The 23696-nt window shown below is 47.5% G+C and overlaps 1 protein-coding gene across 4 annotated transcripts in view; it reads right to left on the bottom strand.

Moving 5' to 3' along the window:
* RhoGAP19D (Rho GTPase activating protein at 19D) overlaps window positions 1–23696 on the bottom strand; it is a 563531-nt gene that overhangs the window by 392993 nt on the left and 146842 nt on the right. For all 4 annotated transcript variants that reach the window (XM_069338865.1, XM_069338868.1, XM_069338866.1 and 1 more), the window contains exon 2: window positions 2770–2868. In XM_069338865.1, the coding sequence (XP_069194966.1) occupies window positions 2770–2868 (99 nt within the window). The remainder of the gene's footprint in view (window positions 1–2769; window positions 2869–23696) is intronic.

Raw genomic sequence — 23696 nt, 5'->3', positions numbered from 1 at the left:
CCCCCTCCCACCTGCCTCCAGGTCCCCCTCCCACCAACCTCCAGGTCCCCCTCCCACCAACCTCCAGGTCCCCCTCCCACCTGCCTCCAGGTCCCCCTCCCACCAACCTCCAGGTCCCCCTCCCACCTGCCTCCAGGTCCCCCTCCCACCTGCCTCCAGGTCCCCCTCCCACCTGCCTCCAGGTCCCCCTCCCACCAGCCTCCAGGTCCCCCTCCCACCAACCTCCAGGTCCCCCTCCCACCAACCTCCAGGTCCCCCTCCTACCTGCCTCCAGGTCCCCCTCCCACCAACCTCCAGGTCCCCCTCCCACCTGAAGAGAAGGGACTTCGTGACATCTCACCAACATGGGTTCAGGGATGGCAAATCTTGCCTCACAGATTTAATAGAATTCAACGACCAGGTGACAAAACTTAAGCAAGAAGGTTGGGCAGACTGCATTTTCTTGGACCATTGGTAAGCCTTTGACACAGTATCCCATAAGAGGCTGCTCTTATAGGGTAGCATTATTACATTAGCTTATATTACACTATCTGTCTTCCATATTTCTGGAAGGTCTCCCGTCTCCAGTGACTTATTATATACTATGGAGAGTGGCAAGCAAAGTACTTCTGCACACTCTTTCAGTACGCATGGTGAGATTCCGTCTGGTCCAAGAGCACTTCTCACGTCCAGATTCAACAGATGTCTCTTAACCTCATCTCTGGTAATTTCAAACCTTTCCAAGGCTTTTCGGTTTACTGCCACCTCTCCAACTTCATGTGCGTGTGCGTGCATGTGCGTGCGTGTGCTTGCGTCACGTTGAGCGTGTTGCTGACAATATTCGCTACCTGTCCATCAGTGATCAACTCGGCCCCTCACCCAATACGTCGCATTTTTTGCACAATCGACAAGTCCGTTAAAAATGCGATGCATTAGTCAAAATTACGACATCGTAATTAAGAAAATTGTTATACATTGGCCTCGATAGGTTAAGTGGGGAGCTTCGGTTCGTACACTTCCGGTTAGGCAAAAGTGTTGCATTTGTGAGGTAGTGGGAGACGGAGAGAGCAGGGAGGTGGGTGGAGGGCGTGAGATGCTCTCCAGCATGTCAACACCTAGACTTAGGAACAAGGAACAAGGAGCAGACTGTCATCAAGAGGAAGCCTGAGGGGGCGCTCTACAGTGTGAGGGGGACCCTCTACAGTGTGAGGGGGGCCCTCTATAGTGTGTGTGGGGGGGCCCTCTATAGTGTGTGTGGGGGGGGCCTCTACAGTGTGAGGGGGCCTTCTACAGTGAATGGGGGGCCCCTCTACAGTGTGAGGGGCCCTCTTCAGTGTGAAGGGGACCCTCTACAGTGTGATGGGGGCTCTGTACAGTGTGAGGGGACCCTCTACAGTGTGAGGGGACCCTCTACAGTGTGAGGGGTCCTCTACAGTGTGAGGGGGTCCTCTACAATGTGAGGGGGCCCTCTATAGTGTGTGTGGGGGGGCCTCTACAGTGTGAGGGGGGCCCTGTACAGTGTGAGGGGGCCCTCTATAGTGTGTGTGAGGGGGTCCTCTACAGTGTGAGGGGGCCCTCTACAGTGTGAGGGGGTCCTCTACAGTGTGAGGTGACCCTCTACAGTGTGAGGGGGGACCCTCTACAGTGTGAGGGGGGGTCCTCTACAGTGTGAGGGGGGGCCCTCTACAGTGTGAGGTGGCCCTCGACAGTATGAGGTGGCCCTCTACAATGTGAGGGGGCCATCTACAGTGTGAGGGGGCCCTCTACAGTGTGAGGGGGCCCCTCTACAGTGTGAGGGGGCCCCTCTACAGTGTGAGGGGGCCCCTCTACAGTGTGAGGGGGCCCTCTACAGTGTGAGGGGGCCCTCTACAGTGTGAGGGGGCCCCTCTACAGTGTAAGGGGGCCCCTCTACAGTGTGAGGGGGCCCCTTTACAGTGTGAGGGGGCCCCTCTACAGTGTGAGGGGGCATCCACACTCACACCTTCACCCACACCCCACACCCACACCCCACACATATCTTCTTGAGGTTATCTTAACAGCAGAGATAGCACCACTCTGAGGAAATAGATAAGAGGAAATAAGGCAGAGGCAAAAAATTACAGACCGATAGCACTAACATCACACATCATTAAGATCTTTGAAAGAGTGCTAAGAAGTAAGATCACAAAATACATGGCATCCCAACATCTCCTTGGTCCACAGCATGTGGATCCCCTCCCATGTTGAAATATGTGGCAATGAACGAGCAGATGTGCTGGCTGCTGACGGCGCTGACAGAGACCACATTGAGTACTTCATACCCAAGACTCCTCGACGAATTAGAGGTATCATCAGGCAACATCACCGTGATAAGGTTACTGGGGAAAGGAGGATAGAATCTGGAATCCGTCTTGGATACAAATATCCATGGAGACTCGGACTGGAAACAACCGTTGAGCAGCGGAGTTGCAGAATCTGCAACTTGGTAGCACTGCACTGCAACAATCAACACACCAACATTCTTCAGTAACAAGAGTCACTTCCGGCCGCAGCCTCACAAGAGCCGTCACCATCATCAGTCACAACAATCGCTCACCACACGGCCCAAACGTCACTATTCCTCAACTCGTCGAATTCCCCAATGGCCCGGGTTCGAGTCTCCTTGCCCAACCCTTCCCCTGCCTCACAAGGTCGTTACTTTTCCCGCTAACGACCCCCATACCCTTCATGAGTTACCATCTTCACTCATTCCCAGTTATCCCGCCCACGCCAGTCCTGGTGTTCGTGTTGTTGGCCTGAGCTTGCACGTACCGATAACTCGGGTGGGTAGACGATGAAATGGCGGAGGGTGAAGCCGAAGCCCTGGTCAGTCCTGTTGATTGAGATGAGCCGCGGGCCGCCTCGGGGTCCCTGAAACAATGAAACATCGTTTAAACCTCTTGTTAAATGGGCACTATGACAGGTGAGGGGAGTGTCGTGTGAGGCAGGTGAGGGGAGTGTCGTGTGAGGCAGGTGAGGGGAGAGTGTCGTGTGAGGCAGGTGAGGGGAGTGTCGTGTGAGGCAGGTGAGGGGAGTGTCGTGTGAGGCAGGTGAGGGGAGTGTCGTGTGAGGCAGGTGAGGGGAGAGTGTCGTGTGAGGCAGGTGAGGGGAGTGTCGTGTGAGGCAGGTGAGGGGAGTGTCGTGTGAGGCAGGTGAGGGGAGAGTGTCGTGTGAGGCAGGTGAGGGGAGTGTCGTGTGAGGCAGGTGAGGGGAGTGTCGTGTGAGGCAGGTGAGGGGAGTGTCGTGTGAGGCAGGTGAGGGGAGTGTCGTGTGAGGCAGGTGAGGGGAGAGTGTCGTGTGAGGCAGGTGAGGGGAGTGTCGTGTGAGGCAGGTGAGGGGAGTGTCGTGTGAGGCAGGTGAGGGGAGTGTCGTGTGAGGCAGGTGAGGGGAGTGTCGTGTGAGGCAGTAACATTCAGGAAGCTCTTAGCACCACTCAGATATTCTCCAGAGGGGAGGTAATTGAAACTAATAAGTTTGCCATAGTCTACGAATGATACATACATACATACATACATACATACATACATACATACATACATACATACATACATACCATAAATATATACACTTGTCGAAAAAAAGTTTATCGGAAATTAATGATTTAAAGGGAAATCATGCTATCATACCCAATCTAGATGGGTATGATGGGTGAGTATGATGACAATTTTAGATTTATTAGTGGTGTGTCATTATATAATGGAATGTGAAACCATCGCGGAATTTAGAGATAACACCATCAATAGTGTCCAAGATGTGTGTAAGTTCTTCATTCATAATGATGTGCTGCCCGAAATCTTAGCGAAGTATTCAAAATTTGCTGACTGTAGGTGCAGCCTGCACATGACTGTAAAGCTGACGCCCAGTTGGGTGGGTGTGGAGCACATGACTGTAAAGCTGCCGCCCAGTTGGGTGGGTGTGGAGCACATGACTGTAAAGCTGCCGCCCAGTTGGGTGGGTGTGGAGCACATGACTGTAAAGCTGCCGTCCAGTTGGGTGGGTGTGGAGCACATGACTGTAAAGCTGCCGTCCAGTTGGGTGGGTGTGGAGCACATGACTGTAAAGCTGCCGCCCAGTTGGGTGGGTGTGCAGCACATGACTGTAAAGCTGCCGCCCAGTTGGGTGGGTGTGGAGCACATGACTGTAAAGCTGCCGCCCAGTTGGGTGGGTGTGGAGGACACGACTGTAAAGCTGCCGCCCAGTTGGGTGGGTGTGGAGCACATGACTGTAAAGCTGCCGCCCAGTTGGGTGGGTGTGGAGCACATGACTGTAAAGCTGCCGCCCAGTTGGGTGGGTGTGGAGCACATGACTGTAAAGCTGCCGCCCAGTTGGGTGGGCGTGGAGCAAGACTAGTAACTGTGTGACTCACCATAGATGTAAAGTGCCTTGTATAGTGCAACCTGTCCTCTTAATAAGAACGTCGCTTTTGGCCGTTTGTCCGTATGGCCGAATTTGGACGTAATTTGAAAATGAAAAAAAAATGAAAATAAATTTGGGATTTTTTTTTTCAACAACAGTAAGTTAAGGGTCCTCTGATAGGTTAGGTGGGCAGGAAATTCTCATAAAGTTTCAAAACGTTATGAAAAACGTTAATTTAAAGTGTCCTCTTATAACCTCTGCGCGTACGCTGGACGACCCAAACAGAAAACGGAACAGAACGTCACTTTTGTGAGTCGATTTCATTTCAAATTACGTCCAAATTTGGCCATAGTGCGCATACCAGCCAAAACTGACGTTATTTTTAAGAGGACGGGTTGTATAGTGACTGTTGTGAGCCTCTTGTTGATCACTTGTGACACAAAAGATTATTGATGTGTGTATGTGAGTGGGTGATTAAATATGTATGTTTATGCATATATGTATACGTATGTATATATATATATATATATATATATATATATATATATATATATATATATATATATATATATATATATATATATATATATATATATATATATATGTATGTATGTACATGTATGTATGAGAATGTGTACATGTATATATAACATTAATCATTTTGTAATTAGCGTCAAAAGATTATTTGCTTAGCTAAACGAACCAGAGAGTTCAGTTCCTGAACCGATTATGTGCCTCTGTAATCCTTCACTCCACCGCCCACGGGATGGGTATGGGGTGCATAATAAAGAAAGACATTGAAATTGATTGTTGGGTGTGATTAGTGGCGTTAATGATTTATGGGAATTGGTGGTGTTGGTGGATTGGAGGTTGTTGGATTTGCATCGTGTTGGTGGATTAAAAGGGGTCTGGTGGTCATGGTGGATTTCAGGTAGCGGGATTGTGATGGTTGTGGAGTTACATAGAGGCAGTTGCAGCTTTTGTGAGATGACACAAAAATCAGGATGAAAATTACCTCTGCTGAAGACACTGAAAACCTACAAGCAGATATTAATAAAGTTTTTGACTGGGCATCAGAAAATAACATGATGTTTAACAGTGATAAATTCCAGGTACTCAGGTACGGTAAAAATGATGACCTTCAACATAATACAGGGTACAAAACACAATCAAATGTGCCCATAATAGGAAAACAACATGTAAAGGATTTGGGAATAATGATGTCCGACGACCTAACGTTTAGGGAGCATAACCAAGCAAATATTGCGACAGCCAGAAAAATGATAGGATGGATTACGAGAACTTTCAAATCCAGGGATCCCATCACAATGGTTGTACTCTTCAAGTCACTTGTGTTGTCCCGTCTCGAGTACTGCTCGGTACTCACTTCCCCCTTCAAAGCAGGAGAGATTGATGAAAAAGAGGGAATATAGAGAACATATACGGCACGCATTGACGTGATAAAGTACCTAAATTATGCTCAAGCACCTCAAAGCTCTCCAAATGTACTCACTAGAAAGAAGACGAGAGACATAATATATACATGGAAAATACTAGAGGGCCAGGTCCCAAATCTACACAGTAAAATAACAACGTACTGGAGTGAACGATATGGAAGAAAATGCAGAATAGAACCAGTGAAGAGCAGAGGTGCCATAGGCACAATCAGAGAACACTGTATAAACATCAGAGGTCCGCGGTTGTTCAACGTCCTCCCAGCAAGCATAAGAAATATTGCCGGAACAACCGTGGACATATTCACGAGGAAACTAGATAGTTTTCTTCACGGAGTGCCGGACCAATCAGGTTGTGGTGGATATGTGGGCCTGCGGGCCGCTCCAAGCAACAGCCTGGTGGACCACACTCTCATAAGTCAAGCCTGGCCTCAGGCCGTTCTTGCGGAGTAGAAGAACTCCCAGAACCCCATCAAGCAGGCATCAAGCAGGTAACACACATGGAGAACACTGAGGGGTGAGCAGGGTAGGGTGCTCTACCACACAACAACATGCACTAACCTAGGTTAGGCTTGGCCGAGTAAGGCTGGGATGGGTTAGGTTAGTATGCACAATATGACACAACGTAAGAAATGCAGTGGGTTTTTTTCCTATCTTCTTGAGGTTATCTTGAAATGATTTTGGGGCTTAGCGTCCCAGCGGCCCGGTCCTCGACCAGGCTCCTTTTTGTTACATATCCCCAGGAAGCAGCCCGAACAGCTGTCAAGCTCCCAGGTACCTATTTACTACTAGGTGAACAGGGGCATCAGGGTGAAAGAAACTCTGCCCATTTGTTTCCGATTCCACCGGGGATCGAACCCGGAACCTTAGGACTACGAATCCCGAGCGCTGTCCACTCAGCCGTCAGGCTCCTCTAACGTAACTGTGCCTAACAACAAACGAAGAAAATGCATATGCTTTGCCTAACTGGGACCGTACGAACCCGTGCAACCCACCTAACCTCTCGAGGCCAATGTATAGAAAACGTTATTAATACGGTTTTTAAATCTTGACCAATACGTCATATTTTTATCGGATGTATTTAGTCCATATATTAATGCGACGTGTTAATCACGAAGACGAGGGGGAGGACGAGGGGGAGGACGAGGAGGAGGACGAGGAGGAGGACGAGGAGGGAGGACGAGGAGGGAGGACGAGGAGGGAGGACGAGGAGGGAGGACGAGGAGGGAGGACGAGGAGGAGGACGAGGAGGGAGGACGAGGAGGGAGGACGAGGAGGGAGGACGAGGAGGAGGACGAGGAGGAGGACGAGGAGGGAGGACGAGGAGGAGGACGAGGAGGAGGACGAGGAGGGAGGACAAGGAGGGAGGACGAGAAGGGAGGACGAGGAGGGAGGACGAGGAGGGAGGACGAGGAGGAGGACGAGGAGGGAGGACGAGGAGGGAGGACGAGGAGGAGGATGAGGAGGGAGGACGAGGAGGGAGGACGAGGAGGAGGACGAGGAGGGAGGACGAGGAGGGAGGACGAGGAGGGAGGACGAGGAGGAGGACGAGGAGGAGGACGAGGAGGAGGACGAGGAGGAGGACGAGGAGGGAGGACGAGGAGGAGGACGAGGAGAATGAGGAACCACTCATAAGAAAATGTCTAAGATGAGGTATGGAAAGTGTTCCGTCTTGGCACTATGAATGTCAACGTCGACCTCGAACTTACGCCAAGATTGAGGCAGCTCTGGCAGATGCCTCGCCTTGGTGGCCCTGGCTCCTGGTGTGGCCAGGTTAACCCCTCTACAGGGACGCATGGTGTGGCCCTGGCTCCTGGTGTGGCCAGGTTAACCCCTCTACAGGGACGCATGGTGTGGCCCTGGCTCCTGGTGCGGCCAGGTTAACCCCTCTACAGGGACACCTTGTGTGGCCCTGGCTCCTGGTGTGGCCAGGTTAACCCCTCTACAGGGACGCATGGTGTGGCCCTGGCTCCTGGTGCGGCCAGGTTAACCCCTCTACAGGGACACCTTGTGTGGCCCTGGCTCCTGGTGTGGCCAGGTTAACCCCTCTACAGGGACGCATGGTGTGGCCCTGGCTCCTAGTGTGGCCAGGTTAACCCCTCTACAGGGACACCTTGTGTGGCCCTGGCTCCTGGTGTGGCCAGGTTAACCCCTCTACAGGGACGCATGGTGTGGCCCTGGCTCCTAGTGTGGCCAGGTTAACCCCTCTACAGGGACACCTTGTGTGGCCCTGGCTCCTGGTGTGGCCAGGTTAACCCCTCTACAGGGACACCTTGCGTGGCCCTGGCTCCTGGTGTGGCCAGGTTAATCCCTCTACAGGGACACCTTGTGTGGCCCTGGCTCCTGGTGTGGCCAGGTTAACCCCTCTACAGGGACGCATGGTGTGGCCCTGGCTCCTGGTGTGGCCAGGTTAACCCCTCTACAGGGACACCTTGCGTGGCCCTGGCTCCTGGTGTGGCCAGGTTAACCCCTCTACAGGGACACCTTGCGTGGCCCTGGCTCCTGGTGTGGCCAGGTTAACCCCTCTACAGGGACACCTTGTGTGGCCCTGGCTCCTGGTGTGGCCAGGTTAACCCCTCTACAGGGACGCATGGTGTGGCCCTGGCTCCTGGTGCGGCCAGGTTAACCCCTCTACAGGGACACCTTGTGTGGCCCTGGCTCTTGGTGTGGCCAGGTTAACCCCTCTACAGGGACGCATGGTGTGGCCCTGGCTCCTGGTGTGGCCAGGTTAACCCCTCTACAGGGACGCATGGTGTGGCCCTGGCTCCTGGTGCGGCCAGGTTAACCCCTCTACAGGGACACCTTGTGTGGCCCTGGCTCTTGGTGTGGCCAGGTTAACCCCTCTACAGGGACGCATGGTGTGGCCCTGGCTCCTGGTGCGGCCAGGTTAACCCCTCTACAGGGACACCTTGTGTGGCCCTGGCTCCTGGTGTGGCCAGGTTAACCCCTCTACAGGGACGCATGGTGTGGCCCTGGCTCCTGGTGCGGCCAGGTTAACCCCTCTACAGGGACACCTTGTGTGGCCCTGGCTCCTGGTGTGGCCAGGTTAACCCCTCTACAGGGACGCATGGTGTGGCCCTGGCTCCTAGTGTGGCCAGGTTAACCCCTCTACAGGGACACCTTGTGTGGCCCTGGCTCCTGGTGTGGCCAGGTTAACCCCTCTACAGGGACGCATGGTGTGGCCCTGGCTCCTAGTGTGGCCAGGTTAACCCCTCTACAGGGACACCTTGTGTGGCCCTGGCTCCTGGTGTGGCCAGGTTAACCCCTCTACAGGGACACCTTGCGTGGCCCTGGCTCCTGGTGTGGCCAGGTTAATCCCTCTACAGGGACACCTTGTGTGGCCCTGGCTCCTGGTGTGGCCAGGTTAACCCCTCTACAGGGACGCATGGTGTGGCCCTGGCTCCTGGTGTGGCCAGGTTAACCCCTCTACAGGGACACCTTGCGTGGCCCTGGCTCCTGGTGTGGCCAGGTTAACCCCTCTACAGGGACACCTTGCGTGGCCCTGGCTCCTGGTGTGGCTAGGTTAACCCCTCTACAGGGACACCTTGTGTGGCCCTGGCTCCTGGTGTGGCCAGGTTAACCCCTCTACAGGGACGCATGGTGTGGCCCTGGCTCCTGGTGCGGCCAGGTTAACCCCTCTACAGGGACACCTTGTGTGGCCCTGGCTCTTGGTGTGGCCAGGTTAACCCCTCTACAGGGACGCATGGTGTGGCCCTGGCTCCTGGTGTGGCCAGGTTAACCCCTCTACAGGGACGCATGGTGTGGCCCTGGCTCCTGGTGCGGCCAGGTTAACCCCTCTACAGGGACACCTTGTGTGGCCCTGGCTCTTGGTGTGGCCAGGTTAACCCCTCTACAGGGACGCATGGTGTGGCCCTGGCTCCTGGTGTGGCCAGGTTAACCCCTCTACAGGGACGCATGGTGTGGCCCTGGCTCCTGGTGCGGCCAGGTTAACCCCTCTACAGGGACACCTTGTGTGGCCCTGGCTCTTGGTGTGGCCAGGTTAACCCCTCTACAGGGACGCATGGTGTGGCCCTGGCTCCTGGTGCGGCCAGGTTAACCCCTCTACAGGGACGCATGGTGTGGCCCTGGCTCCTGGTGCGGCCAGGTTAACCCCGCTACAGGGACACCTTGTGTGGCCCTGGCTCTTGGTGTGGCCAGGTTAACCCCTCTACAGGGACGCATGGTGTGGCCCTGGCTCCTGGTGCGGCCAGGTTAACCCCTCTACAGGGACACCTTGTGTGGCCCTGGCTCTTGGTGTGGCCAGGTTAACCCCTCTACAGGGACGCATGGTGTGGCCCTGGCTCCTGGTGTGGCCAGGTTAACCCCTCTACAGGGACGCATGGTGTGGCCAGGTTAACCCCTCTACATGGACGCATGGTGTGGCCCTGGCTCCTGGTGTGGCCAGGTTAACCCCTCTACAGGGACGCATGGTGTTGCCAGGTTAACCCCTCTACAGGGACGCATGGTGTGGCCCTGGCTCCTGGTGTGGCCAGGTTAACCCCTCTACAGGGACACCTTGTGTGGCCCTGGCTCTTGGTGTGGCCAGGTTAACCCCTCTACAGGGACGCATGGTGTGGCCCTGGCTCCTGGTTGATACCTGGATGATAAGGTTCTGGGAGTTCTTCTACTCCCCAAGCCCGGCCCGAGGCCAGGCTTGGCTTGTGAGAGTTTGGTCCACCAGTCTGTTGCTTGGAGCGGCCCACATATCCACCACAGCCCGGTTGGTCCGGCACTCCTTGGAGGAAACAATCTAGTTTCCTCTTGAAGATGTCCACGGTTGTTCCGGCAATATTTCTTATGCTCGCTGGGCAACCCGTCCTCTTAAAAATAACGTCACTTTTGGCTGGTATGCGCGCTATGGCTAAATTTGGACGTAATTTGAAATGAAATCGACTCACAAAAGTGACGTTCTGTTCCGTTTTCTATTTGAGTCGTCTGGCGTACGCGCAGAGGTTATAAGAGGACACTTTAAATTAACGTTTTTCATAACGTTTTGAAACTTTATAAGAATTTCCTGCCCACCTAACCTATCAGAGGACCCTTAACTTACTGTTGTTGAAAAAAAAATCCCAAATTTATTTTCATTTTTTTTTTCATTTTCAAATTACGTCCAAATTCGGCCATACGGGCAAACGGCCAAAAGCGACGTTCTTTTTAAGAGGACAGGTTGCGCTGGGAGGACGTTGAACAACCGCGGACCTCTGATGTTTATACAGTGTTCTCTGATTGTGCCTATGGCACCTCTGCTCTTCACTGGTTCTATTCTGCATTTTCTTCCATATCGTTCACTCCAGTATGTTATTATTTTACTGTGTAGATTTGGTACTTGGCCCTCCAGTATCTTCCAGGTGTATATTATTTGATATCTCTCTTGTCGTCTTTCTAGAGAGTACATTTGGAGAGCTTTGAGACGAACCCAATAATTTAGATGCTTTATCGTGTCTATGCGTGCCGTATATGTTCTCTGAATTCCCTCTATTTCAGCAATATCTCCTGCTCTGAATGGGGAAGTGAGTACTGAGCAGTACTCAAGACGGGACAACACAAGTGACATGAAGAGTACAACCATTGTGATGGGATCCCTGGATTTGAAGGTTCTCGTAATCCATCCTATCATTTTTCTGGCTGATGCAAAATTTGCTTGGTTATGCTCCCTAAACGTTAGGCCGTCAGACATCATTATTCCCAAATCCTTGACATGCTGTTTTCCTACTATGGGCACATTTGATTGTGTTTTGTACCCTGTATTATGTTTAAGGTTCTCATTTTTACCGTACCTGAGTACCTGCAATTTATCACTGTTGAATATCATGTTATTTTCTGCTGCCCAGTCGAAAACTTTATTAATATCTGCTTGTAGTTTTTCATTGTGTTCAGCCGAGGTAATTTTCATGCTGATGTTTGTGTCATCTGCAAAGGATGATACGAAGCTGTGACTTGTATTGTTGTCTATATCTGATATGAGAATAAGGAACAGCAGTGGTGCAAGGACTGTACCCTGAGGTACAGAGCTTTTAACTGCACTTGGATTCGGTTTTATATGATTGACTGTTACTCGTTGTGTCCTTTTTGACTGAAAACTGAGTATCCAGCGTCCTACTTTACTGGTTATTCCCATTGACCTCATTTTGTGTGCTATCACTCCATGGTCACATTTATCGAAAGCTTTTGCGAAGTCCATGTATACCATATCAGCATTCTGTTTTTCTTCTAATGCCTCAGTGACTTTGTCGTAGTGCTCAAGTAGCTGTGAGAGGCACGATCTTCCCGCTCGAAAGCCATGTTGGCCTGGGTTGTGGAGGTCATTGGTCTCCATGAAATTGGTGACCTGATTCATAATCACTCTTATTATGTGGGATGTTAGTGCAACTGGGTTATACTTCTTTGCCAATGCTTTGCTGCCTCCCTTGTGTAGAGGGGCTATGTACTCACCTAGTTGTACTCACCCAGTTGTGCTTGCGGGGGTTGAGCTCTGGCTCTTTGGTCCCGCCTCTCAACTGTCAATCAACAGGTGTACAGGTTCCTGAGCCTATTGGGCTCTATCATATCTACACTTGAAACTGTGTATGGAGTCAGCCTCCACCACATCACTTCCTAATGCATTCCATTTGTCAACCACTCTGACACTAAAAAGTTCTTTCTAATATCTCTGAGGCTCATTTGGGCACTCAGTTTCCACCTGTGTCCCCTAGTGCGTGTGCCCCTTGTGTTTAACAGCCTGTCTTTATCAACCCTGTCAATTCCCTTGAGGATCTTGAATGTGGTGATCATGTCCCCCCTAACTCTTCTGTCTTCCAACGAAGTGAGGTTTAATTCCCGTAGTCTCTCCTCGTAGCTCATACCTCTCAGCTCGGGTACTAGTCTGGTGGTAAACCTTTGAACCTTTTCCATTTTAGTCTTATGCTTGACTAGATATGGACTCCATGCTGGTGCCGCATACTCCAGGATTGGTCTGACATATGTGGTATATAATGTTCTGAAAGATTCCTTACACAAGTTTTAAAGGCCGTTCTTATGTTAGCCAACCTGGCATTTGCTGCTGCTGTTATCCTCTTGATGTGAGCATCAGGGGACAGGTCTGGCGTGATATCAACCCCCAGGTCTTTCTCTCTCTCGGACTCTTGAAGTATTTCATCTCCCAAGTGATACCTTGTATCTGGTCTCCTGCTTCCTACCCCTATCTTCATTACATTACATTTGCTTGGATTGAACTCTAACAGCCATTTGTTCGACCATTCCTGCAGCTTGTCCAGGTCTTCTTGAAGCCTCAAGCTGACCTAAATCGACACTGTCACTGTCTGCTACTTTAAGCGCATCTGGTATCTCCCCCGTGTCCAAGCTCTTCCTCCACACAATACTGAGTGCCTGTGCTACTGGCACTTTGCATTTCTTTGTAAATATTGAATTCCATGAATCTGGACCCGGAGCTGAGTGCATGGGCATGTTTTCAATTTCTCTTTCAAAATGTAGTACGCTCGTGTTATATTTAAAAGGGTTTGAATATCACGCAAAAATAAATTGTCTGGATCTTTCATGCTGTTTATTGGAGCGCTAAACATGTCCTCATACTGCTTTTTTAGAATTTTACTAATTTCTTTGTCATCCTCCGTGTATGAACCTTCACTCGTGCGAATAGTTACAATTTACTCTTGCAACAGGTCCAATACTGGCAGTAGTTTTTGCTTTTGATTTCCCATCGGTTAGAAGTATTTTGGATTTTTCCTTATTTCCTGAATTGCTTTCTGTTCTAACTGCCTTTCTTCAGCTTGATATGAGCGTTTCAATTTCCTCTCGATTTCTTCAATCTCCCTATTAAATCTCCCTTTAAATTATTCCTTCTTTGACGGGAAATTCGTGACTGCTTAAGCATTTCCGTTATTTTTTCTTCTTTAATAGTGTCGTCTGCATTCTCTTTTTACGTTGAATCTTTTTCTGGCTTTGCTCAAAGGAACATGTTTCAGTGTGGGAACCGACCTGTGAGATTTATATTTATTTGATTTATATGAATTTATATTTACGTTAATTTATATACTTCGATAGCAATTTGTATAATGATAAGTGGACTGTATTTCTGCAATAATCTCATAATCTCACAAATCGATCCTCTACACATTAGGGGGGGTTTATATTAATTTAATTTATATATATGCAGCCAATCAAACTACAGTATTAGACTACATACATTGAAGAGGTTCCTTATCTTATTTGTACAGCAGGCCAGGTATAACCAGGATGTAGACACCACATTTTCCCTCTTTGAGGTAGCTTCCATCACCCTGGTAACTGATGCACAAAGCATGCTTCCTCGTCTTGACCTGTCAAAAGGGCGCTAACTGTGAAGCCAGGTTCCTAATATATGACAAGCTATATCAGAGAAAACACTGTACATGGAACAATGAAGACCTGGCTTAATTACCTTTAGTATGAGGCTATCTCGTGCTCTAATCGGGTCACCCTATATACTGACATTAATGGCCATAAATGAAAGATAAATGGGTTTCGGAAGAACACTTAACTTGATTTGTTGACAGCGTGTTGATAATGGTACACCTTTGGTTTCCATAACACTTCGTCCAAGTAAAATTAACAGGAGCCGTATTTGCTCCCGTGAGCCTCTGTGGTCTTAGTATCAACAATGGCTGCCACTCCCTCACCCCTGACGCCTGGATTACATTGTCCAGATGACAGAAAGTGATAGAAGGGTCACATTTACTCTACTTTAATATTGATAATTAAGTTAATTTATATGAGATGTTTTTATGATGGTAAAGTCCAAAGACTAATGTATTTAAGAATAATTCCCACCATAATAGGTGGAGAATTTATAATAGTATGTGGTGATGATATCCCGTTTTCTATAGATGGTAATTCCACTACAAGTTACGTTTTCTATGGGTAACTTGTTTATACAATACAGCTGCAATTATCTGTCTGTATGATATACAGACAGATAGGGAGCCGGCCGGCCGAGCGGACAGCACGCTGGACTTGTGATCCTGTGGTTCTGGGTTCGATCCCAGGCGCCGGCGAGAAACAATGGGCAGAGTTTCTTTCACCCTATGCCCCTGTTACCTAGCAGTAAAATAGGTACCTGGGTGTTAGTCAGCTGTCACGGGCTGCTTCCTGGGGGTGGAGGCCTGGTCGAGGACCGGGCCGCGGGGACACTAAAAAAAAGCCCCGAAATCATCTCAAGATAACCTCAAGATATATTAAATGGTGTCGGATTTTCCGACATTCAGACAGACTTGATACGCTTCCGAAGTCAGTTTTTCAATTCCATCTGTAGGATTTATATTACTCAGGACAGTTTCCCACGGAATGTTTGTAGGTTCCCTGTTTATTATCTCCCAGTCTATCCTTTTATTATTAAAATTTAATTTACTGAATAGCCCCTCTCGCTTTATCAACGTTTTAGGTCTATTCTGAGTATTGATGGTAGTTTGCACTTTAATGAGCTTGTGATCTGAGTATGTGGTATCTGATATCGTAATGTCTCTGATTATGTCTTCATTGTTCGTAAAGACCAGATCTAGAATATTTTCATTTCTCGTTGGCTCCGATATCTGCTGGTTGAGTGAAAATTTGTCACAGAATCTAAGTAGTTCTCTAATCTGTGGTTGGTTAGGTCCTGATAGATTTTAAGGTATAATATAATTTTTTGCTATTCTCCATCTTAGACTAGGTAAGTTGAAGTCACCTAGGAAGATAATATCAGGTATCGGGTTCTCCAAATTATCAAGGCTATTCTCTATTTTGTTGATCTGTTCTGTGAATTCCCCGGCCGTTGCATCTGGCGGTTTGTATATTAGAATAATAACTAAGTTTATTTTCTCTATTTTACTCCCAGTACCTCTACCACCTCATTTGTAACGTTAAGGAGCTCCGAGCATACAAGGTCTTCCCTAATGTACAGACCCACTCCTCCATGTGACCTAATTACCCTATCACACCTGTATAGGTTATATCCTGGAATCCAGATCTCACTGTCCAAGAATTCCCGTGCATGGGTTTCTGTGAAAGCTCCAAATACTGCATTTGACTCCGCGAGGAGGCCATTTATGAACTGTACTTTGTTGTTTGTTCTTGTTTTTAGTCCTTGTATGTTGGCAAAGATGAATGAGATTAGGGATAGTTTGACTGGGAGACTTTTTCAGCAAGCCCATTATGTGTGAACATATTGAGTTTGTTCTGACCAGTGTTGATTGTTGTAGGGCAGTTGTCTGTCGTAGTTGTAGTTCCTTTTTGGTGTGTAATTGTATCTGTAATTCTGGTATGCAAGTGGGTCTGGCATCCAGTTCCATACATTCTCCATGCTCCTCCTTTTGAAATCTCTTTCTGTTTGGTATAAAAAATTTATTGAGTTTCCTCCAAATTCCTTATCTTGCCACTCTTTGTATAGCGTTCTGTGCCTTTCACGTGAAAGTCTGGGCAGCTGAGATCACAGCATTTTCTGTCCTCGAGTGAGGTTTGGCACATGTCAGGGTAGAAAAACCTACATGTTGATCCAAATCGACACTGTCCTTTCCTAAGCATATTTTTATAAAAAAATTGGGATGTTGGTAACTGCATTCTAATCCTTTCTTATTACCAGTATATCTATGTCTGCATATGCCCTTTGCATAAAATTTGCATAAGTCTGTCCTCCTAGTGTGACTCGCTCTATCGGGGACTGTTGTAGTGTCTGTACCTATCGAGCTGTCAGTGCTGTCTGTTACACTTTCTAGTCTACTGTCGTCTGCATCCTGGCCTACTGGGTCAGAGTTTACAACTTCCTGAGTTTCAGCCTCAGTTTCCTCCCTGACTATAGCCTCCGCCCCTGGTCTATTAGAATTATTGTTGTTCCTTTCGACTCTTCCTGGGTGGCTGGTAGGCTTTCAATGAACGATGTTTTCCGATCATGCGTCATGTTATCTAGAAGGTTTTTTAGGATATTCCAAGCTGGCAGGTCATTTTTACACACCCAGAGCAAGTGGCCAGCTCTCAGTGCCGTAGTGTTACTCACTCCTGTACAAGCCGAATAGAATCTAGTCTTACAGATATAACATTCAATTCCCGTTACCTTCGACTTTAAAGCGTTATTACAGTGGCCGCAAATTTGTTTGTTTACTCACATTTTACCTTGTTTTGCTGTATATGTATTTATATATATATATATATATATATATATATATATATATATATATATATATATATATATATATATATATATATATATATATATAATGTTGTACCTAGTAGCCAGAACGTCGTACTCGGCCTACTATCCAAGGCCCAATTTGCCTAATAAGCCAAGTTTTCCTGAATTTATATATTTTTCTAATTTTTTTCTTATGAAATGATAAATCTGCCCATTTAATTATGTATATGTTAATTTGTTTAAATTCAAGTTAAAACTAACGTAGATGTATGACCGAACCTAACCAACCCTACCTAACCTAACCTATCTAAACCTAACTTAAACTAACGCAACTACGTCAGTAATTTACTTCTCGCGCCGGCGAGAAACAATGGACAGAGTTTCTTTCACCCTATGCCCCTGTTACCTAGCAGTAAAATAGGTACCTGGGTGTTAGTCAGCTGTCATGGGCTGCTTCCTGGGGGTGGAGGCCTGGTCGAGGACCGGGCCGCGGGGACACTAAAGCCCCGAAATCATCTCAAGATAACCTCTCAAGAAGATCCCACAATGGAGGGTGAGAGGTCCCCAGTGTTGTGTACAGTTGACACGTTGTCCCAGGCCGCGGGCTGGATGCCGTCAGTTGTCAATTACTTGAGTTATAACACTGATATATTAATTTGCCTGAATTACCATAACGAATTTTCTGCTTAATTTCTGACTTGCAATGATATTTACTTTATTACTAATTCCTAGATCCACTTTCCCCTATTTCACTTGTTGGAAACACAATAGTAAGCTGACAGGCACGGTGGGTACACGGGGTGTCGTGGGCCTACACTCGGGATGGCCCACATGTATACATCACTCACTTGTCTATTGTTTGTTCACTTGGTATTAAGGTATGCTATCTTAATTTTTACCAATTGACACAATTGTTTACATAGATAAAGCACCTAAATTATTGGGATCGTCTCGAAGCCCTCCAAATGTACTCACAAGAAAGATGACGAGAGAGATATCAAATAATATACTCGTGAAAAATACTAGAGGGCCAGGTCCCAAATCTACACAGTAAAATAACAACGTACTGGAGTGAACGATATGGAAGAAAATGCAAAATAGAACCAGTGAAGAGTAGAGGTGCCATAGGCACAATCAGAGAACACTGTATAAACATCAGAGGTCCGCGGTTGTTCAACGTCCTCCCAACGAGCATAAGAAATATTGCCGGAACAACCGTGGACATCTTCAAGAGGAAACTAGATAGTTTTCTCCAAGGAGTGCCGGACCAACCGGGCTGTGGTGGGCATGTGGACCTGCGGGCCGCTCCAAGCAACAGCCTGGTGGACCAAACTCTCACAAGTCAAGTCTGGCCTCGGGCCGGGCTTGGGGAGTAGAAGAACTCCCAGAACCCCATCAAGCAGGTGCACACACACACACCAATATGAGGAGTATAACAAGCACACTAGACACCAGTATGAGGAGTATAACAAACACACTACACACACCAGTATGAGGAGTATAACAAGCACACTAGACACCAGTATGAGGAGTATAACAAACACACTACACACACCAGTATGAGGAGTATAACAAGCACACTAGACACCAGTATGAGGAGTATAACAAACATACTAGACACCAGTATGAGGAGTATAACAAGCACACTAGACACCAGTATGAGGAGTATAACAAGGATACTAGACACCAGTATGAGGAGTATAACAAACATACTAGACACCAGTATGAGGAGTATAACAAGCACACTAGACACCAGTATGAGGAGTATAACAAGCACACTAGACACCAGTATGAGGAGTATAACAAACATACTAGACACCAGTATGAGGAGTATAACAAGCACACTAGACACCAGTATGAGGAGTATAACAAGGATACTAGACACCAGTATGAGGAGTATAACAAGGATACTAGACACCAGTATGAGGAGTATAACACACTACTGGTCACCTGCCTTCCACAGACCAACTCAGAGGTGATCTGGGGATCGAGGCGCCACTACACACACTCAGACGCCCACAAAACAGTCATGGTCATGCCAAATGGCAGTAGTGTAAATGTTATCAACTCGTTTGTGGAAGGACTGGCGTTACTGGTCTTGTTGCTCGAGGTAAGGACTGAAAAGTAGCAGCTAGAATTTAACGCAGACAGATCCCCAAGACATGTTCCTGAGGTGAAGGGCGTGAGCTACGAGGACGTACAGGAAGCAATTATCCAAGGCAAGTGCCAAGCCTGGCGGACCATGTAGCACCGTGCCACACAATATTAACACACACACCTGTAAACATCTCTTACCATGCCAATATGAGAGCAAAAATACACATGACGATGACCCAATCTGTAATTCATATGTGAGGCTGCGAGCAGCGGCGTATCTAACAGCTTGGTTGACCACACCAGCAACCAGGAGGTCTGGTCTCTGATCATGACAACCATTTGAAGGTGAGGTACAGGTCTCTGTAAGTGGCTGTGAGGCAATCATATGTAGCCAGAAAATAACATGATGTTAAACATCAAGTGATTTTCTGCTACCCAATCGAAGACGTTATTAATATCAGTGGCTTCTACACAAGTAATTTTCATGCTGATATTTGTCTCATCTGCAAAGGATGACACGAAACTGTGACTCATATTATTGTCTATATCTGCTAGTATAGCACTCATATTACTATATTAGACCTCAGATAGTATGTAGTAGGCCTAGCAAGGTTAAGTTAGGTTAGTTTGTCTTTGCAACACAGATAGAAAATAGTTTCTACTAAGTTCCTTGTACGTCGGTAAATATACTATGGTCCTCATTATTACTATAAGTACTACCAAAACAGGAAGATAGGCTGCTATATCTGGTACCAGAATTAGAAAAAGCAGTGGTGCAAGGACTATGCACCGGGAGAACAAAACTTTTAATTATACTTGCACGTAATCTTATATCTTTGACTGTTAGTCTTTGCAGTTTGTTTGATCATTTTTTTATATAGAATCGACCAATCCCTTAAAAATACAACATATTAGTCAAAATTAGAGCAAGTAATTATGCAAAGAAGGTGCCAAGCCAAGCCAAAATGAAAGCAACGTAATACCAGGTTGATACCTGGTTAATGGGGTTCTGGGAGTTCTTCTACTCCCCAAGCCCGGCCCGAGGCCAGGCTTGACTTGTGAGAGTTTGGTCCACCAGGCTGTTGCTTGGAGCGGCCCGCAGGGCCACATACTCACCACATTCCGGTTGGTCCTGCACTCCTTGGAGAAAACTATCTAGTTTCCTCTTGAAGATGTCCACGGTTGTTCCGGCAATATTTCTTATGCTCGCTGGGAGGACGTTGAACAACCGCGGAGCTCTGATGTTTATACAGTGTTCTCTGATTGTGCCTATGGCACCTCTGCTCTTCACTGGTTCTATTCTACATTTTCTTCCATATCGTTCACTCCAGTACGTTGTTATTTTACTGTGTAGATTTGGGACCTGTCCCTCTAGTATTTTCCATGTGTATATTATTTGATATCTCTCGTCTCGGGAGATAAAAAACGCGAAAATATTCGCGTTTTCTATGCATCGGCCTCGATAGGCTCGTGGATTTTAGCAGTAAAGGATCTCTGCACGCTCTCCAGGTCAGCAATTTCTCCAGCTTTGAAAGGGGCTGTCATTGTGCAGCAGTACTCCACTCTAGAGAGCAGTAGCGTCTTGAAGAGTATCATCATTGGTATAGCATCTCTAGTGTGAAAAGTTCTTGTTATTCAACCTGTCATTTTTCTTACAGTTGTGACGGCTACTTTATTGTGTTCTTTAAAGGTAAGGTCTTCCGACATGAGTACACCCAGATTCTTTACATCGCCTTTTTGTTCTATGTTATGATTTGCCCGAGTTTTGTACATGGTTTCCGTTTTTTATATTTTCAATTTTTCCGTAGCGCATGAGCTGGAACTTATCCTCGTTGAACACCATATTATTTTCTGTAGCCCATAGAAAGACCTGATCTACATCTGATTGGAGGTTTGCCGTGTCCTCCATGTTGCCAACTCTCATGAAGATCCTAGTGTCATCTGCAAAGGATGATACAGTGCTATAGGTTGTGTTCTTGTCTATGTCCGATATGAGGATGAGAAAAAGTACTGGAGCAAGCACAGTACCCTGGGGGACTGAGCTCTTCGCAGTTGATGTCTGGATTTTATTTTGTTGACTATTACACATTGGGTTCTGTTAGTCAGGAAATTGTAGATCCATCTGCCTATTTTTACGGTAATTCCTTTTGAACGCATTTTATGTGCAATAACACCATGGTCACATTTATCAAAGACTTTTGCGAAATCTGTGTAAATTACATCAGCGTTTGTTTGTCTTCCATAGCATCTAATGCCATATCATAGTGGTCCAGCAACTGCGACAGGCAAGAGCGCCCTGTTCTGCTGAAACCATGTTGTCCGGGGTTATGGAGATGCTGTGATTCCATGTATTTTGTGATCTTACTTCTTAGCACTCTCTCAAAATTTTTTTATGATGTGCGATGTTAATGCTATCGGTCTGTAATTTTTTGCCTCTGCCTTATTTCCTCCTTTATGGAGTGGTGCTATCTCTGCTGTTTTTAGTATGTCAGGGATAACGCCAGTATCTAGGCTTTGTCTCCAAAGAATGTGAAGGGCCTGGGATAGTGTTTTTTTTACAGTTCTTGATGAATATGGAGTTCTAAGAATCAGGGCCTGGTGCAGAGTGCATACGCATACTGTCTATGGCTTCTTCAAAATCCAGTGGGATAGGGTGACGTCTGATATATTATTTGATGTTGGCATCATATCCATGAAAAATTCTTTTGGGTTATCAATCTTTAGTGTGTTTAGTGGCTCGCTAAACCGCTAAACCACTCCTTAGTCAGGAGGTGTGTGTTTATGAGCAGGTGGACCCGCCGCCGAGCACCGCAGATGGGGCCTCCGTCACTAATTTTGGGTTTGTCTGGTTAGCGAAAGTACTCAACACCTAACACCTCCCGGCCCTGACCTAGCCACGCACATGGGGGGGAGGGAGGGAGGGGGAGGACGAGGGGGAGAGAGAGAGAGAGAGAGAGAGAGAGAGAGAGAGATGCCACAGAGATATTAGAAAGAACTTTTTTAGTGTCAGAGTGGTTGATAAATGGAATGCATTACGAAGTGATGTGGTGGAGGCTGACTCCATACACAGTTTCAAGTGTAGATATGATAGAGCCCAATAGGCTCAGGAATTTGTACACCAGTTGATTGACGGTTGAGAGGCGGGACCAAAGAGCCAGAGTTCAACCCCCGCAAACACAACTAGGTGAGTACAACTAGGTGAGTACAGACAGACAGAGACAGAGCCTCCTCCCCGCCAGGTCCTGACTCACCAACAGGTCCTGACTCACCATCCTGGGGTCGGACACAAGTACCACCAGAATAAACAATGAGGACGATGAATGGTCGGGTCGCTTCTCACCCACATCATAAAAATCCCCTTTTGGAAATCACTTAATTTTATTCAGTTAAGAAACTGTCTCTACTGTTCTACTAAGACTATTTCTCGGTCTTACTTCTTGGCAATATAAAGGATCTGGGTGTACTCATGTCGGAAGATCTTACCTTCAAAGAACACAATAAAGTAGCCGTCACAACTGCAAGAAAAATGTACTACATTTTCATGCATGGTACTACAAATCCTAGCCACCTAACATAATCTAACGGCATAATCTAAAGTGATGTTGGCATCACATTCATGAAGTATTCGTTTGGGTTATCGGTCGTCAACGTGTTCGGTGGTTCACTGAAAACGGAATCGTTCTGTATTCTCGGTATTTGACTCATGTCTTTGTTGACATGTGTGACAGTTCCGTCTGCCTGGCGCAGGGGCCCAACGATACACGGATTTTTGTTTTATCAAATTTAGCATAGAAGTATATCGGGTTCTTCTCTGTTTCCCTGATGACTTTTAGCTCTTTTTGCCTCTTTTTATTTTGTATGACTCTTGCAGCTATAGTTTGATCGTTTATAGTTGTCTACACAGCTTTCTTGGTGTTTTGTGACGGAGTGGGACGTTCTTGGGATAGTGGGGCGTTCTTGGGATAGTGGGGCGTTCTTGGGATAGTGGGGCTGTCTTGGTATAGAGAGGAGGTTCGTGGGATAGATTATGTCGTTCTTGGGATAGAGTGGGACTTTCTTGGAATAAAATAGGACGTTCTTGGGGTAGAGAGGGGGTTCTTGGGGTAGAGTGATGCATTTGAGTGGTTCTGCAACTCATTTCCTTCGCCTACAGTGGGTTATCTTGACTTAGCGTCCCCGCGGCCCGGTCCTCGACCAGGTCTCCTTTTTGTTACACATCTCCTCAGGAAGCAGCTGTCTAAATCCCAGGTACCTATTTACTGCTAGGTAACAGGGGATCAGGGTGAAAGGAACTTTTTGCCCAATTGTCTCCGCCTCCACCGGGGATCGAACCCTAAACCTCAGGACTACGAATACGAAGCGCTGTCCACTCAGCTGTCAGAACGGAACGACGTTCTCGTTACAATTTGCATCTTTTATCATATTTTTCTTAGAGGTGTTTCTTGAGCATATCACTAGAGCTACTGGACCTCAGGTGCAGGTAATGGAGGTCTTCCACCGCACGCTCCAGCTTCAAATATACAAGGAAATCAGGTGCGAGGCTTCGGAGTCCCCAGGTTCGACTCCTCTCATTGCCACGACTGATTTATGGAGTGTCTCACTGATTTATCACATTAGCATGACTTCCTCGTGTATTGGAAGCGGGAGTGTATGAC

Source organism: Procambarus clarkii, chromosome 40, assembly GCF_040958095.1.
Source record: "Procambarus clarkii isolate CNS0578487 chromosome 40, FALCON_Pclarkii_2.0, whole genome shotgun sequence".
In the NCBI taxonomy this organism is placed as follows: Eukaryota; Metazoa; Arthropoda; class Malacostraca; order Decapoda; family Cambaridae; genus Procambarus; species Procambarus clarkii.
Note: the sequence above shows the minus strand (reverse complement) of the source record. Positions and strands in the feature narration are given on the sequence as shown.